Source organism: Miscanthus floridulus, chromosome 12 (genome assembly GCF_019320115.1).
Source record: "Miscanthus floridulus cultivar M001 chromosome 12, ASM1932011v1, whole genome shotgun sequence".
NCBI lineage: Eukaryota > Viridiplantae > Streptophyta > Magnoliopsida > Poales > Poaceae > Miscanthus > Miscanthus floridulus.
This window is the reverse complement of record NC_089591.1, coordinates 57765932-57780843: the sequence shown is the minus strand read 5'-3', so window position 1 is coordinate 57780843 and position 14912 is coordinate 57765932. Positions and strand designations below refer to the sequence as shown.

Below are 14912 nucleotides of genomic sequence, written 5' to 3'. Positions count from 1 at the left end.
GTCTCCATGAATGCAACTCGTTAGGTGCATACTAGAAATGGTGTTAAGATCGGGCAAGTAGCTTTTGTTTTAATGAAAGGAAGTAGCACAAGCTCAGTCACAAAAATCATAGCAAACCAATTGTTAGAGTGGCTTATCTAATCTATAGATTAACTGGACTAGCAACACAAACGTTCACTCTCCTACTATCCTCAAAAATTACATCAGCGTCCAAAGATCACCACCGCTGCCCCAGACATAGCCAATAAGAACCTCATAGCTTTTCTCTCAAGTTTTTTGCAACAATTCAAGACTTCAAGTGAATCCACGAACTTTCTCTCAAGTTTTTTGGAACAATTCAAGACTTCAAGTGAATCCACAAACTGTCAGTAAATGACCCACGTACCCTACTATCCTCAAAAATTACATCAGCGTCCAAAGATCACCACCGCTGCCCCAGACATAGCCAAGAAAGAACCTCATAGCTGGAACTGTCAGCAAATGACCCACGTACCCACGTATTGTCAATCCGCAGTCAACCTAATTGACTGGTCAACACGACAGAGTCCATCCAAAATCTATTTATATGACCTAGCTCCGCATGTAGAACAGGCCTATATACCGCGTTGCACCTCTTTTATACTTTCACCCTCACTTCGTGTAAAAGGGTCAACCTAGAGGTGTTACGTTTGTCACGACAACAAGGATCATAAGCTAGCCCTCACCCTCCTAAACTTCTAAGGTGGTATTTTTTTAGCAGATTCTAAGGTGGTACTAAACCCACCAACTACAACTCGTGTGTCACATGGTCCACATGGGCCAACAACACAACTATGTACTATAGGCTTCTAATGGGCTGCGGTGTTACACCTAGTGACTTTGCAAACATGCAAATGTTGTGTTGTCCAATTCTCATGCCCCTCTTTGCCCCACCTGTTAAGCTCGAAGTGGACTCAACACCACCAGACTCAGCCCTCGTTCTACTCATCTCACTAGTCACTACTCTCCTCTCTCTCTAGAATAAAAGAACAAGGGTGAAGATGGGAGGAAGAGGAGGGTGGGTGGAGAAATTGAAGAAGCCCATGCTTGGTGAAGAATAAGATGAAGCTTAGGACCTTGATGTATCGTGTGTCTCCCTTCTTGTGTGGTTTGCTTTCTCCTACACTATATCTTTGCTTGTTCTAGTGTAAACTTGTTTACCTTTGTTCTCTACTATGAGTAGGAGCTCTCTAGTTTGCTTGATGTTCTAGTTGCCTAGGTTGTTTGACCTTGCTTACTAGAATTGTGTAGGAGCTTTTGCTAGTCACCCTAGTTGCCGCTTTGCTTATCTTGTGCTAGGATGCTAGTGTTGTTGTAGTAGGGTCAAATCGTTGTTCAACATTAATTTAGTTCTGCATTTATTTTGGCTAGGAATTGCAATTAGTTTTAGAAATAACTATTCACCCCCTTCTCTAGTCGGTCCCCTTGATTGGACAGGAATGAAGTGGTTTGGTTCAGGAATGAGTTTATCCGTCCTCACGCGTTCTCTTTCGTTCTCCGGTTTCTCCTTCTTTTCTCCTTCGGTTTGGCAGAGGCCAGGGGCAAGTTGGCCGGAGAAGTTGTGTTTGTCGCTTTCTTCCTATTACCTCCTTCCATTTTCATCATCTTCTTCCGTTAGGCCAGGGCTGGAGGGACAGGAGCCGAGGTGGTTGGAGGCCGTTCGAGGAGTGGGTGCGGAAGCATGGGTTCCTCTTCCCATTTGACCGGGGCCTGAGGTAGGGTGGGCTTGGCAATTCTAGTCTAGAGGAATGGGCCTAGAGGCCTAGGAGAGCACAGTTAGAGGAGCGTGGGCGGCCTCACTCGATGTCGACAACAGGGTGGGCGAGGCAGGGTAAAGGCCTACATGTATTCAAGGGTATTCAACTGAATACCCAAAATTTTTGCCAAAACCTTTTGTATATATAGTGTATATATGTAGGCGTAGGAAAAAAATAAAATAAAGCCAAAACAAATATCATGTTAAGAATTCAGCCAAAAACATGTATTCTACTACTGCTTTTCCACCCCACTCGATGACCCAACAGGGCCTAGTAGTACTCTGTGGCCAAACATCTCCCCCGCTGGCAGCACACAGGCGCATCACAACTCCACAAATCAGAGACATCGGCACATCACCTACTCGTGCTCGCTCAAACGCTCCTTTTCTCTCCTGTTTTCTTCCTAAACCCCATACCTAGCGCCTACCGATGGCGGTGGCTGAGCAACGGACTCAGGCAGTGGCAAGGCACATTGGCACGAGGCGACGACAACAAAATTCACGCTAAATTTTTTGGTACATATACAACACAAACTTGGGTTTGTTTGTACTTGATTTAAAATACCAAATTTCACGTTAAATTTTACTATTGCTTACTGGATTGCTAAATAGATTTCATCGATTTACATATGAAAATTTTAGTGTTGCATACCTACAAAATTCTAGATCCATCATTGGATTTTACATTGTAAAAAAATGATTCGTCTTCACAATTTTAATACCCAAGTTCAAAATCTTGGGCCGGCCACTAGGAGCCATGGGCAGGGGTGGAGGGAGGTAGCGGAGTGGGGGCTAAGGCTGGGGTTAGGGTGGTGACGGACTAGGTGACCCAAGGAAGAAGGTGAGAGAGAATAACATGCGGATCCCACAGTAACATGTGTCTAACAAATCACAAACGGACATGTATCATCCCATCCTGGTTAGCCGCTCCAACCAAACATGGAACCGAGATGGCTCCAACCCCTTCAACCAAACACCAGACTAGGATAATTCCAACAAAAAAAAAACTAGAATGGATCCATCCCATCCCACTATATAATTTGAAAGTGAACACACCCTAATTATGCAGAGCAACCGTACACGTTGGTTACACCTGTATTATAGGATGGGACCAAGGGTGCCATCCATCCCGTTCAATCTCAATTATAGCCTCGCCTTTAATTTCTTTTAAGGATAGACAGGCGGAGGCTCATCATCTCTAGCTGGTAGCTAGCGGTTCGCACTTCATAGTCGAAGCTCTTTTCTCACATGTGTAGTACGCCAGCTACTCCATGTACGTAAGGCTCGTTTGGCATAACTTCGATGGTTCTAGCTACCCACTGTAGCACAGGACTAAATGGCTTTGGCCCTAGTAAAACATAAGTGAAGGAACCAGAGAAAAGCTGTTGTTTCAGAGTTCGAACTGCTCTACTACATTACTGCTATATATTTAGCTGGAGCCATGCGAAACTCTTCCAAGTTCCATCTCGGGGCCGTAGTGTGCCTGTGCTCCGGGCACGGGTGCCAAAGACCGGGCGCATACTGTGCAGTGCATTATTGGTAGTGTATTAGAACTAGAACGGGCGGACGCAAGCACGGGGACGGAGATTGCTGCGAGATCTAGCTGCCCGCCGTCATGGCGCTTCGTCTCCTCCTCCTCCTCTTTCCCCTCCTCTCCTCCGTCGCCGGGCTCAGGCGCAGCGACTTCCCACCGTCCTTCCTCTTCGGCGCCGGCACGTCGTCTTACCAGGTACGGGCCGTGCGGCAGCCGATGCCGAGCTCAGCATGCTAACTCAAACGCACGCACGCATGTAAGCAGTCCGCATGCTGCCATCATTTTTTTTTTCATTAATTTGCAAACTGAAGGTGGAAGCCAGATTCCTTTGAACGGCTAGATGCTCTGCTCTGGACGTGTGCCTCATTCTCCTTCTATCGTTTCCCCTTTTGACTACTCAACGAAACCGTAGCTCTCCATCTAAACCTTTCAATTTTTGTTTTGCTGATCTGATCATATCATACCTGCAGTAGTGCCTGATGATATAGTATGTTAGTTTGGATACTTTCTCCTCTATTGTTTTCCATTTAAATCCTTCTTATGACTATCTTCTACATCTCATTCTAGATTGAAGGCGCCTACCTAGAAGACAACAAGGGCCTGAGCGATTGGGATGTCTTCACCCATATTCAAGGTGCTTCCATAGGTCTCAATTATGCATACGATGATCTAAGCCATCTAAGCAACTCAATAATAAGGGATATAAGCAAACTATGGCCGCCTTGAGTGGAAGTAGCTACTATACAGTAGTTAAGGAGATTCTAGAACAAACGATTCGTGCGGATATTTTTCAGTGCTTTTGAATTACTTGGAGATGTATACATTTAGGAGGTCATTGCACACTGTAGTTTCCTCTCTTTTTTTTTGTCTCAGTTAGAGCATCTCCATCAACACCCCCCTACATCCAATTTGGGTAGTGGAGGGCAAAAACTCAGCTCCAGTAGGCCTCTACTACACCCCTCAGATTTGCTGGCCTCCTATTTTCTCCCTTCTACTACCCATTCCTATTGGCCACCTACTCCATTATCCAAACTTTTTTTCTCGCAACTGCTTGGGACGTGCTTCTTCCATGCGACTCCTCCCGACACGGCCGTCTTCCCCAACAACACGGCCTCCCCCGGTGGCGTGGCTAGCCCTGGCCGGCGAGGCCAGCCCCGGCGACGCGGCTTGCCCGGGCAGCCAGCCCTGTCCCGCACGGCCCGGCCCTGGCCGGTGAGGCCAACCCTGGCGGCCTGCACGCTGCCGACGAACTACTCCCCTGAGATAAACCTGAGAGAGAGGACGATACGTGGGGTCCCATGTGTCATTCTCTAGGAGAATGGTTTTGAGGCCAAGGTCCGTTTTAGGTAGTGCTGTTGGAGAAAACAACAAAAAATAGATAGTGTTGAAATAGGTGGTTACCCAAATCAAGAGGTAGAGGGTCTGATTTGGGTAGCATTGCTGGAGATGCTCTTAGAGAATCATTTCACGCTCTTTTTTTCTTGAACTGGGACAAGGGTTTCCACTGACCAGTGGCTCTGGGCATATGGCCAGAGACCAAATTGGTCACAAATTCAGGACTTGGTCCATGAACACATCAGAACCATAGCGCACAACGCTCGCCCCATAAGCAGCAAGGCTATCAGCCACTTTGTTGCAAGATCTCCTGCATGACCGGACCTCACACTGAACAAAAGACCCACTCATGAATTCCCTTATACGGTGAAATATGCAGCCTTCCGGACTCCTATCCATTGAGTCAGACCTCAAAGCCTTCTCCAAATTTGTTGCATCTGTCTCAACAATAATTTTGGTCATTTCTAGTTGTGCCACTCTTTGAAGACTTTTCAAAGCTGCTAGTGCTTCAGCATGTATTGGGATTGTAATAAGTCGCTCAAGATGTCCACATGCCCCCTCTAAGAACTCTCCATTGCTGTTGCGAGCAACAAAGCCCCAACCATCTGACCCCGTTGTAGCACGATAGAAAGCATCAATATTAATCTTGTAACAATCAGGTTGTGGTGGCTCCCATTTCTGTTTTTTCTTCGGTCTTTTCTCTCCTTCCTTTTTCTTCAGCTTCTCAAAATCTATGACATAGTAAGTCACAAGTGAGCAAATCACAACTGGATTCAGGTTCTTTGCCGAGTGCCTGAGGCACTCGGCAAAGGCCAAATTGCACTCGGCAAAACCTTTGCCGAGTGCAGCACTCGGCAAAGAACACACGGCAAAAAATTGATCGGCAAAGCCCTCTTTGCCGAGTGTCTTTTATCGGGCACTCGGCAAAGGCTTTACCGAGAGCCCCAGGGGCACTCGGCAAAGAAAAGCGACCGTCACGGCGCCGGCCCCGTTGACGGTCGCTGCACTCGACAAAGATTTTTTATTTTTTTTAAAAAAAATTCTTTGCCGAGTGCCCTCTATCCGGCCCTCGGCAAAGATGTTTTATTTTTTTTTTTCTAAAAATTCTTTGTCGAGTGCCCCCTGGCCGGCGCTCGGCAAAGTTTGAATTTTTTTAAAAAAAAAAATTCTTTGCCGAGTGCCCTCTGGCCGGCACTCGGCAAAGTTTGATTTTTTTTTAAAAAAAAATTCTTTGCCGAGTGTTTTTAGAATTACACTCGGCAAACCTATTTTTCAAAGAAAAAAAAATTCTCGGCATATCCAGCAGCTTTGCTTTTTCTTTGCACCATGAGAACGTGAACACTGGACAGGTTCCAGGGAAGTTGCATTCTCTGTCTACCTAGCCCATTCAGGTCCACTGATCCGGACGTTGTGCTGCCTCGCTCTGGTCGACCTGCGCAGCAGAAGAGAGGGATGGGGCCGGCGCCGTGGAAATAGTGATTAAGTTTAACCAGGTGAACAGAAGTTTTGGCAGACAGTAGCAAACTAAGGGAAATGTTGGCCAGTTACCGGTGATGGCAGCATTCGACCTCCGGTAGCAGGGTCCAGCAGTGCCGTAAGATCAACCATGTCCTCCATATTCAGCTTTATACCAGTCTCTTCTTCCACCTGCCAGCAATTAAGGATCAGCGCCACAAGAATATTGTATACAACAATTGGTACTTAACAGATTCATCTAAAATTCTGACCACAACAGAAATGCATTACGGCTTGTGCAATCTGAAATTCTAAATCAAAACCAGGCAAAAACAGGATCAATGCAAGGCTGGCTAATTTCAGTTCATGCTGTATTCAGAAGCCAAGATACTAACCTCACGGACTGCAGTGCCAACAAAATCACCTTTTTCATCATCTAGCATCCCAGCTGGCAGCTCCAACAGGAATTTTCCAACAGGAACTCTAACCTACAATTTTGATGGCAGTCAATAGGTGATATTGCCTTACTGAATCAAACCATGTGCTCTAAATCATGATACACTATACCTGCTCAGTAAGCACAGCATATGTTTCCCCCTTAGATTCCAAAATAATCAACACAGCAACCGCGGGCCCTCTTGCAAAGACAATTCCTGGAACCTATATATACTGTCAAAAGATGGTAAGAACTAAACCATCATCCTGCTAGTGCTAGAGAGTAGAGACCCCGCAAATCGATTTAAAGGCGAAAAATTCATCAGGGGATGCAGGAAAGATATCAAGTATATCACACAAAGATTTTAATAAGCACACAATGGAAAACATACTTCAGACTATCATGGTCCACGTAACATTCAGTGCCATAGTCAAGGCTGAAAAGCAAAGGTCATCACAAAATTGAAAATACACTTCTAAAGTGTGCTTCAGCCTATATATTCAGCATAAGCAAAGGCTGGGCCACATCCACCCTAAGCACCCATCTATTCTACTCATTTGCTGCACCCATCTATCTCTATTCATTAGCTCCTCACCAGTACAGCAATACATTATCAATTGTAAAGGGTAAAAGACAGGAAAAGTACAATCACATATGCATATGTTTACTAGGAGAAACACCTCACATCACTATCAATCAAACTCTGATGAGAAATTTGGACTCCGTAGAACATCATTGTTAGTCCTAAATGACCATTCTAGGATCCAATCAAATGTACAACAATACCAGCAGGAACATTCCAACCAATCACCTTGGTTTTGGTTTCCTCGTCCACGATGTCAGCTTTGAACTTGAGAAAGCCCACCCGTTTCCCGAACGTGTCAACCCCCTGCATCGCAAATCCAGACGCAAACGAGAGCAAATTGAGCAATGTCATACAATCAATCAATTCGACCGAGCCAGCTGCACAAATGCACATCACCTGGATGAGGACCCGCGTGAGGCTCAGCCTCCCGTAGGTGAGGACGCCCTTCTCCGACTGCAGGTTCCGCAGCCACTGCTTGAACAGCGACGACTCCACCGCATTCCTGCGCTTATCAGAGCCCGCGGCCAGCAAATCGCATGAGCGAGCTTTCCATCAGAGAGAACTGGAGAAGGGGAACTGACCTGAAGCCCGCCTCGGGGAGTCACGGGGCGCCCACGACGAGGACGGGGGCCGCGGTGCCGGGCACCTCGACGGTAGCGCTGGGCGGTGCCCCGGCAGAGCCGTCCGACGAGGCCATGCGAACGCCGCGGCAGCGGGACGCTGCTCGTGTGGTCGCGGGAGGGGAAGGGAAAGGGAGAGGCGGCAACGTGGGAGGAGAGGGAGGCGCCACCGGGGAAGAGAGGGAGGGGCCGGCGCCGTGGAAGAGAGGGAGGGGGCGGCGGGGAAGGAGAGGGAGGGGCTGGCCGCCGGGGAAGAGAGGGAGGGGCGGGCGCGTGCGTGTGGGCGTGCTGGGCCGGCGGGGTTAAATCCCCTCTTCGCCGAGTGCCCGATCCGCCACTCGACGAACAATTTTTTTTTTAAAAAAACCCTCTTTTATTTTTTTAATTCTTCGTCGAGTGCCACTTCTCCTGGCACTCGGTAAGGAGGGATTTTTTTTTTAAAAAATCTTTGCCGAGTGTTCCTGATCTGGCACTCGGCAAAGAGGTTTTTTTTAAAAAAAAAATAAAATTCTTTATCCAGTGCCCGCCGTCTTGACACTCGGCAAAGAGTCTTATTTGCTGAGCGGCAAACGCAGACACTTGGTAAATCGTTTTTATTTTTTTTTCTTCCTGCCCCCAAATTTTTTCTGCAGTCCTCATACAATACCTGGTACTCCATGTTCCAATGTGACACATTTCTTGGACTTTTTCTATATTTCTTTAATCTATTTCATTTAATTGAATTTTCTTGGATAATTTAAATTATAACGGCTAGTCATTCGAATAGTAAAAAAAATGAATGAGAAATGATATTTATGTTATTTAATATAATGTGAGGCTGTATCCAGGAACAGACCACCAATTTCGAATATCTTGTTCATGAAACATGACCACGAACTTGCGATCGAGTTGTTTTTTAATTCTATAAAAAGCAAACGAAGACCGAAAATCTTGAGACTTGTCAAGATGTCATGATATCATATGTGGAGGTTGTGATAAAAAATTAAGGAGGTTTCGCGCAAGTTTGTCATGTACAATGCTTACCACCTGGTCGGCCTCTTCACGAAATCATGAAACGTCTTCGGAGATTCTTCGGTTTGTAAGCATCGTACGTGACAACGTACACGAAATCTTCTGAAATTTTTATCATAACCTCCACATACGATATCACGACATCTCAACAAGTTTCATGATTTTCGGACTTCGTTTGCTTTTTATAGAATTTAAAAATACTTCACACGTAAGTTCGCGGTTATGTTTCGTGAACAAGATGTCCAAAATTTCGGATCCGTTCCTGGATACGGCCTCACACTACAGTCAGTAACATGACTATCATTTTTTGAATCATTAAATTCCATTATTCGTACCACGTGCAGTTCAAATTTATATTTTTCGAAAAAATTCAAGTAAAAGAAATAAAGTAACTAAATATATCAAAAAGCAACAAAAAAAAATCCCTAAATTCTAACGAGGAGTTCCTGGTACTTTAAAAGGACTGCTCAAAAAATTTAGAGGCCAAAAACAAAAAAAAAATTGCCGAGCGCCGTGGCATGGCACTCGGCAAAGGGGGTCTTTGCCGAGTGCCAAGAATAAGGCGCTCGGCAAAGAGGTTTTTTGATTTTTTTTAGAAATTTTCTCTCTGTCGAGTGTCTTCACAGGGGCACTCGACAAAGGTATTTCAAAAAAAATTGTATTTTTTTTAATTCGTCCCTTTGCCGAGTGCCGAAGCTGTTCAGGGGCACTCGACAAAGACATTTCAAAAAAAAATATTGAATCTTTGCCGAGCGTCGGTGTCAGGGGCACTCGGCAAAGTATTTTCCAAAAAAAAACTTTGTCGAGTGCCTAACAGCAAGCACTCGGCAAAGAAGGACGTGGCTGAACACCGTTACGCGGGGCAGCCTATGCCGAGTGCCGCGCTTTTGCCAAGAGCCTGGCACTCGGCCAAGAAGTCCTTTGCCGAGTGCCCTTTTTTGCCACCGAGTGCAATTCTTTGCCGAGCGCTCGATTTTTGACACTCGGCAAAGCATTTTGCACTCGGCAAAGGCCCTGTTTCCAGGAGTGAATTTCCGCTGCAGACATTCTGTCTGTTCTATAGCAAGTGAACAGTTTTGGCCAACGAATGCATCTTCTGTTTAGAATTGGGAGGGGCCTAAGTGAACAGTTTTGGAAGTAAAGGACCAGATTAGGATGACTCACCGGCTCTGTGCTATAGTAACCAGAGATCCACAGAACGTGGCCCGCTCACAGAGGATCCGTGGTGAATGGTGATAGTGATGCCTAACGCGAAACCCGCGCTGGAGCCCACCCAACTACTACAGTTTTGTGCTGAAAGCCAACCAAAATCATTAATTCACCGCTGATAGACTCGATTCAGGAGGTGGCTGTCCCTGCTATAGACATGTGCACTTTGAAAATCACAGACGTCACTTGATTTTGTTGCCTGTCAGTCTTAGTCTTGGCTATTAACCAAAAATCAGGAAAGATTGAGGATGGAAGCAATGGCGACGTGGCCGCTGACCATTATCATCGATACAAGGTAAGCATCATCAGAAACATAAAGACATTTTTATCAGTGCTCATGCAATTTTTGTTAACCCTGCATAAATCAGAAAGATAAAGGGGCCGGCAGTTCCCTCCAAAAAACAGCATCTCACTCAAAGTCACACTGGCAGGAGGACATAGAAATAATTCATTCGCTTGGCCTCGACTCCTACAGATTCTCATTGTCCTGGTCGAGAATACTTCCAAGTGAGCTCATTCTCAGAATCTCATGAGTACACCAACTGTCGATGCCTTTTGCCCCAGCTTCCAGCCCGACAAACACGCACGGAGTCCGTCCTTAATAGCAGCGTTTAACTTAAATTATATGCTTACCTTTCAAATGTCCCTGGTCAGAGGGTCGCTTCGGAAGTGTTAATCCGGCAGGTGTTAAATTCTACAACAGCCTCATCAACGGACTGCTAGGAAAAGGTAATGCATTCTTTGTTCTGTTGTTATGTGGCCAGCTACCTCTCTCCAGAATTGCCATCCTGCAAAACAAGCAAGCCTTTCAGTTCAGTCTCTTTCATCTGGGCATGGCATTTGATACGCTTGGTTTAGGGATACAGCCATTTGTGACGATCAACCACTATGACATACCCCAGGAACTCCAAGAAAGATACGGCTCCTGGTTGAACCCAGAGATTCAGTAAGCCCATATCATAGCTTTATCAATGAAGATGCAGTAAGCTCATATGTGGTTGTTTCTGCATTTCTGTTCAGGGAGGACTTCACCTACTTTGCTGAGCTTTGCTTCAAGATGTTTGGTGACCGAGTAAAGCACTGGGCTACATTCAATGAGGCAAATTTTCTGACAAAGCTCAAATACTTCATGGGGAAATTTCCACCCAGCCACTGTTCCGAGCCGTATGGGAAATGCGATTCTGGGAATTCATCAACTGAGCCCTACATTGCAGCGCATAACATGATATTAGCTCATGCAAAGGCGGTCAACATCTACAGAAAGTATTACAAGGTACAACAGACACATTTGGATAAAAAGGGAGTGGGGACTAACCGTGTGCTTGCTCTTAAATCCTCATGGAAGTTGTATAAGTTGTTTTCCTTGTTCTCCATCCTTCTCAGGCCAAGCAAGGTGGCTCTGTTGGAATTTCACTATATATGAGATGGTATGAACCACTGAGGAATATCACAGAGGACCACTTGGCAGTAAGCCGAGCTCTGTCTTTCCAAGCTCCATGGTATCAGTTGATTCAGTAACCTTCCATCATACTAGTATTATACTATTGGAACTGACTTCTTGGTCTTCGCGATTGAATCCTCACTTGATGATATATGCTAAAATAGGTTCCTGGATCCCTTGTTCTTTGGTGACTATCCTCATCAAATGCGCCAAATCTTAGGTCCAAACTTGCCGAAATTCACAGAAGGAGAGAAGCAACTACTGAAAAACCAAATTGACTTCATCGGCATAAATCACTACGAAACATTATACATCAAGGATTGCATATATTCTCTATGTGATTTGGACACCTACGCCGGTGATGCTTTAGTTACTGAATCAGCAGAACGAAATGGGATACTCATTGGAAAACCGGTAAAAGTTGTCCATGTTACATTGCATTATTCTATGCAACAACAATCCTACTTCCAAATTGATTGGCACAACCTAACACCAGTAAATTAATATTGCAGACACCGGTTGCAAACACCTATGTGGTTCCAAGCTCTATGGAGAAGTTGGTCATGTATTTCAACCAGAGATATCAAAGCATACCTTTGTACATCACAGAGAATGGTGGGTTACTAGGTTTGGCAAAATCTACACATTAGCTACAAAACGTGTGCCTTTGTACAGAACAATGGTTCACTTCTATGCATCTTTATATATAGTACACTGGTACCATAATAATATCCGTGTGGACCCTCTTGATCTCCCTTTTTATTTTTTCAGGTTATGCCCAAATAGGCAATAGCAGCACCACAGCAGAAGAATTAATTAATGATACTGAAAGATCTAGTTACATTCGTGACTACCTCACTTACTTGAGCTATGCAATAAGGTTGTCACATTCCTCAATTATCTTTTCATCTAAACTGCTCTGCAGCCAGGTAATAACAAAACTTTGTTACTTCCTTCCAGGAAAGGAGCAGATGTGAGAGGTTATTTTGTGTGGTCTTTGATGGATAACTTCGAATGGCTCTCTGGTTACACCACAAAGTACGGTCTTTATCATGTGGATTTCAAGTCACTAAAGCGAACACCAAAACTGTCTGCTAAATGGTACAGCAGGTTTATCAAGGGCTATGAACAGATAGAGATGGCCTCTGAAGAATCACCTAAGCATTTGGTTTCCTAGAACAGAAATACAGAAATCTCAAGGTCCATGTATGTACAATAATACCCAGTTATTTGATAAATAAAGATGTTTACGAAGGAAATTATTTGGTAAATTTCCTCGTGTTCATGTATGCCAGTGCCATAAACTCTCAACCATTTTTTTTTTATCAAATATGCATCTAAAGGGAGTTTACTAAAAAGAAAGAAGCAGAGTACATAATCTGACCATCCTCCTTCCTGGTTCAGAAGCCCCCCCCCCCCCCCCCCCCCCCACCCCCCCCCCCCCCCATGTATTACTAATATAGCAATAACATGAGGATGATAACAAGATATTGCATTTTTATGATGGTTTACCTGCGCTTGGACTATATGTCCAGGTTTTGGTGAAATTCTAGCTTAACAGGGGCTGAGAACTCATTGCGAATTCATCAAATACAACTTGCACACATAACTAGTGGCTATCTGTATTAAATTGTGCATTACGCAGTGTGTTAGAAATGTGTCGAATATTTATTTATACTAATGGGGTTACAGTAGACTTGTGTTGTAATTAGTAGTATAGGGTTAGGTGACTTTGGTGTTGGCTCTTGTAACCCAGTCCCTATATAAATGGAGGAGGGGGCTGCACTTGTAACCCACTCGAGTCATGAGAGTGAAAAGCAACACAGACTGACAGCCTCGAGGGGGGTGCCGGCGGCTTTGGCCGGTGCCCCGGGCAGCCGGTGTCGCGGTTTCAGGAAGGAGCGCCTGTAAGCATGCCCCGGGGATGTAGGCTTCGACCGAACCTCGTTACCAAATATCGAGTTTCTTGTGCGGTGTGTATGATCTCTTGTGAGCATCTCGCCTAGGTAGTTCCAAGCAATCACTTCCGTGTTAGGCACTAGAATCACAACAATTGGTGTATCAAGAGCTCCAGGTTGATTTGAGAATCTTAGGAGGCGAGGGAAAAAGTGAAGACTCGGGGATCATGCTCTATGGGTGTCGCGGTGCTGCTCAGGGCGGCGCAAGGTGGAGCATGGCGGCGACCGGTGATCTGGTTTGGTGGTGTCGGACACTCTAGGAAGGAGGCCTAGACCGTCCGATGGGCTGTAGTTGGTGAGGATAGGCCAGACGTGGCAGTTGGACCGACATAGTGCTTGTTGAAGGCGGCCCGGGGAGGGTCGACTGGCTCGCAATCCGTACTTGCAGGGCTAGACATGGTGGGAGCCGGGTCGACCGGAGTGCGGGAGCACCGCGGTGATGGTGGTGCGACCGGGTGTTGCACAGAGGCTACGTCACGACACAGCGATAAGAGGGTGTCGATGATGCGCAGCCGTGGTGTAGCATGTCTCGTGCACAGGAGGTGTGCGAGGGCGTCTTGTCGCGGCAGGTCCTGAACGCACACAGATGGAACACGCTCAACACGGCCTATGACAAGATGCAGACGTTGTTGTCGAAAAGATTGGCGACGTGGGAAGCGTTGTTCACTACTAATTTCTGACCCTTGCGTAACGACGAAAAAACATTGCAATAGGCCTAATTTGGTTGCAAAAGGTAGATAAGGGAAGATAAAATGTCGCAAACATGTCAATTCACTACCGGCGATAAGGGAATTAGAAAGATTTAGAGGGGCCAAAACAACGTCACAATTCGGCCATGTTAAAGACTGATTTAGATTTAGGTCAAAATCAAAATTTGTTGTACTCAACTCAAACTACAACTTCTATTAAAGATCAAACTTCATATCTAGAAAAGAAACTATAGTTTTACCCTGGTCAAAACAGCATCATGAAAAAATGAGTTAACTATAGATCCAACACTTAGAAGCATTTTTAAGCTAGTTTATGAACATAAATCCTAGATTATTTTTTGTCTTAAGTATTTCGAGACTGTTTTAAGTGATCAAACAACAAGTCACTGTAAAAAATCTAGAGTTAGCCACATTTCTCAATATCCAAGTCATGGTAAAAATTAAAATTTATCAATTTCCATAGCTCGGTGCCAAGATCTACAGCGTCGAGCTCGGCGCCAAGATCCACGGTGCCGAGCTCATGCCATGTCCGCGCCACGCAAGCGGCCACGTCAACGACACGAAGAAAATGACCATAGACCTTGGCGCCAAAGCAATTGGCGCCGAGACGTGTAAACTCGGCGCCAATTGTCACGGCGCCAAGGTCAGGATTTATTTTTTTGAAATGATACTACCGGGGGCATATTTATGAAAATCTTCCAAAAAAAGGCTGAAAAACAAAAAAATCGGACAAAGAGGTGGCTACAAATCAACGATTTGTAGGGGTGCCTGGCCAACCACCCCTATAAATCAATTTTCGAAAATTCACGAAATCGGGCAAAAAAATAGCAAAAATTTTTCGAT

At 45.3% G+C, this 14912-nt stretch overlaps 1 protein-coding gene and 1 pseudogene across 3 annotated transcripts; one reads left to right on the top strand and one right to left on the bottom strand.

Annotated features, from left to right (window-relative positions):
- The first annotated feature begins 3081 nt into the window (after positions 1–3081).
- Positions 3082–12672, top strand: LOC136496565 (beta-glucosidase 16-like). 3 transcript variants are annotated; one of them, XM_066492279.1, is made up of 12 exons: positions 3082–3503; positions 3876–3942; positions 10197–10255; positions 10329–10467; positions 10615–10689; positions 10819–10906; positions 10981–11233; positions 11344–11459; positions 11566–11815; positions 11914–12016; positions 12173–12281; positions 12362–12672. In XM_066492279.1, exons 1-12 carry the CDS (start codon positions 3390–3392, stop codon positions 12576–12578), a joined length of 1590 nt encoding a protein of 529 aa, XP_066348376.1. In that variant the 5' UTR covers positions 3082–3389; the 3' UTR covers positions 12579–12672. The 3 variants fall into 3 exon arrangements, with proteins under 3 accessions (XP_066348376.1, XP_066348378.1, XP_066348377.1); XM_066492280.1 differs by having other exon boundaries at positions 3085–3503; positions 10392–10467; XM_066492281.1 differs by lacking the exons at positions 10197–10255; positions 10329–10467 and having other exon boundaries at positions 3084–3503.
- LOC136496566 (nudix hydrolase 14, chloroplastic-like) lies at positions 3950–8002 on the bottom strand (annotated as a pseudogene).
- Positions 12673–14912: the final 2240 nt, after the last annotated feature.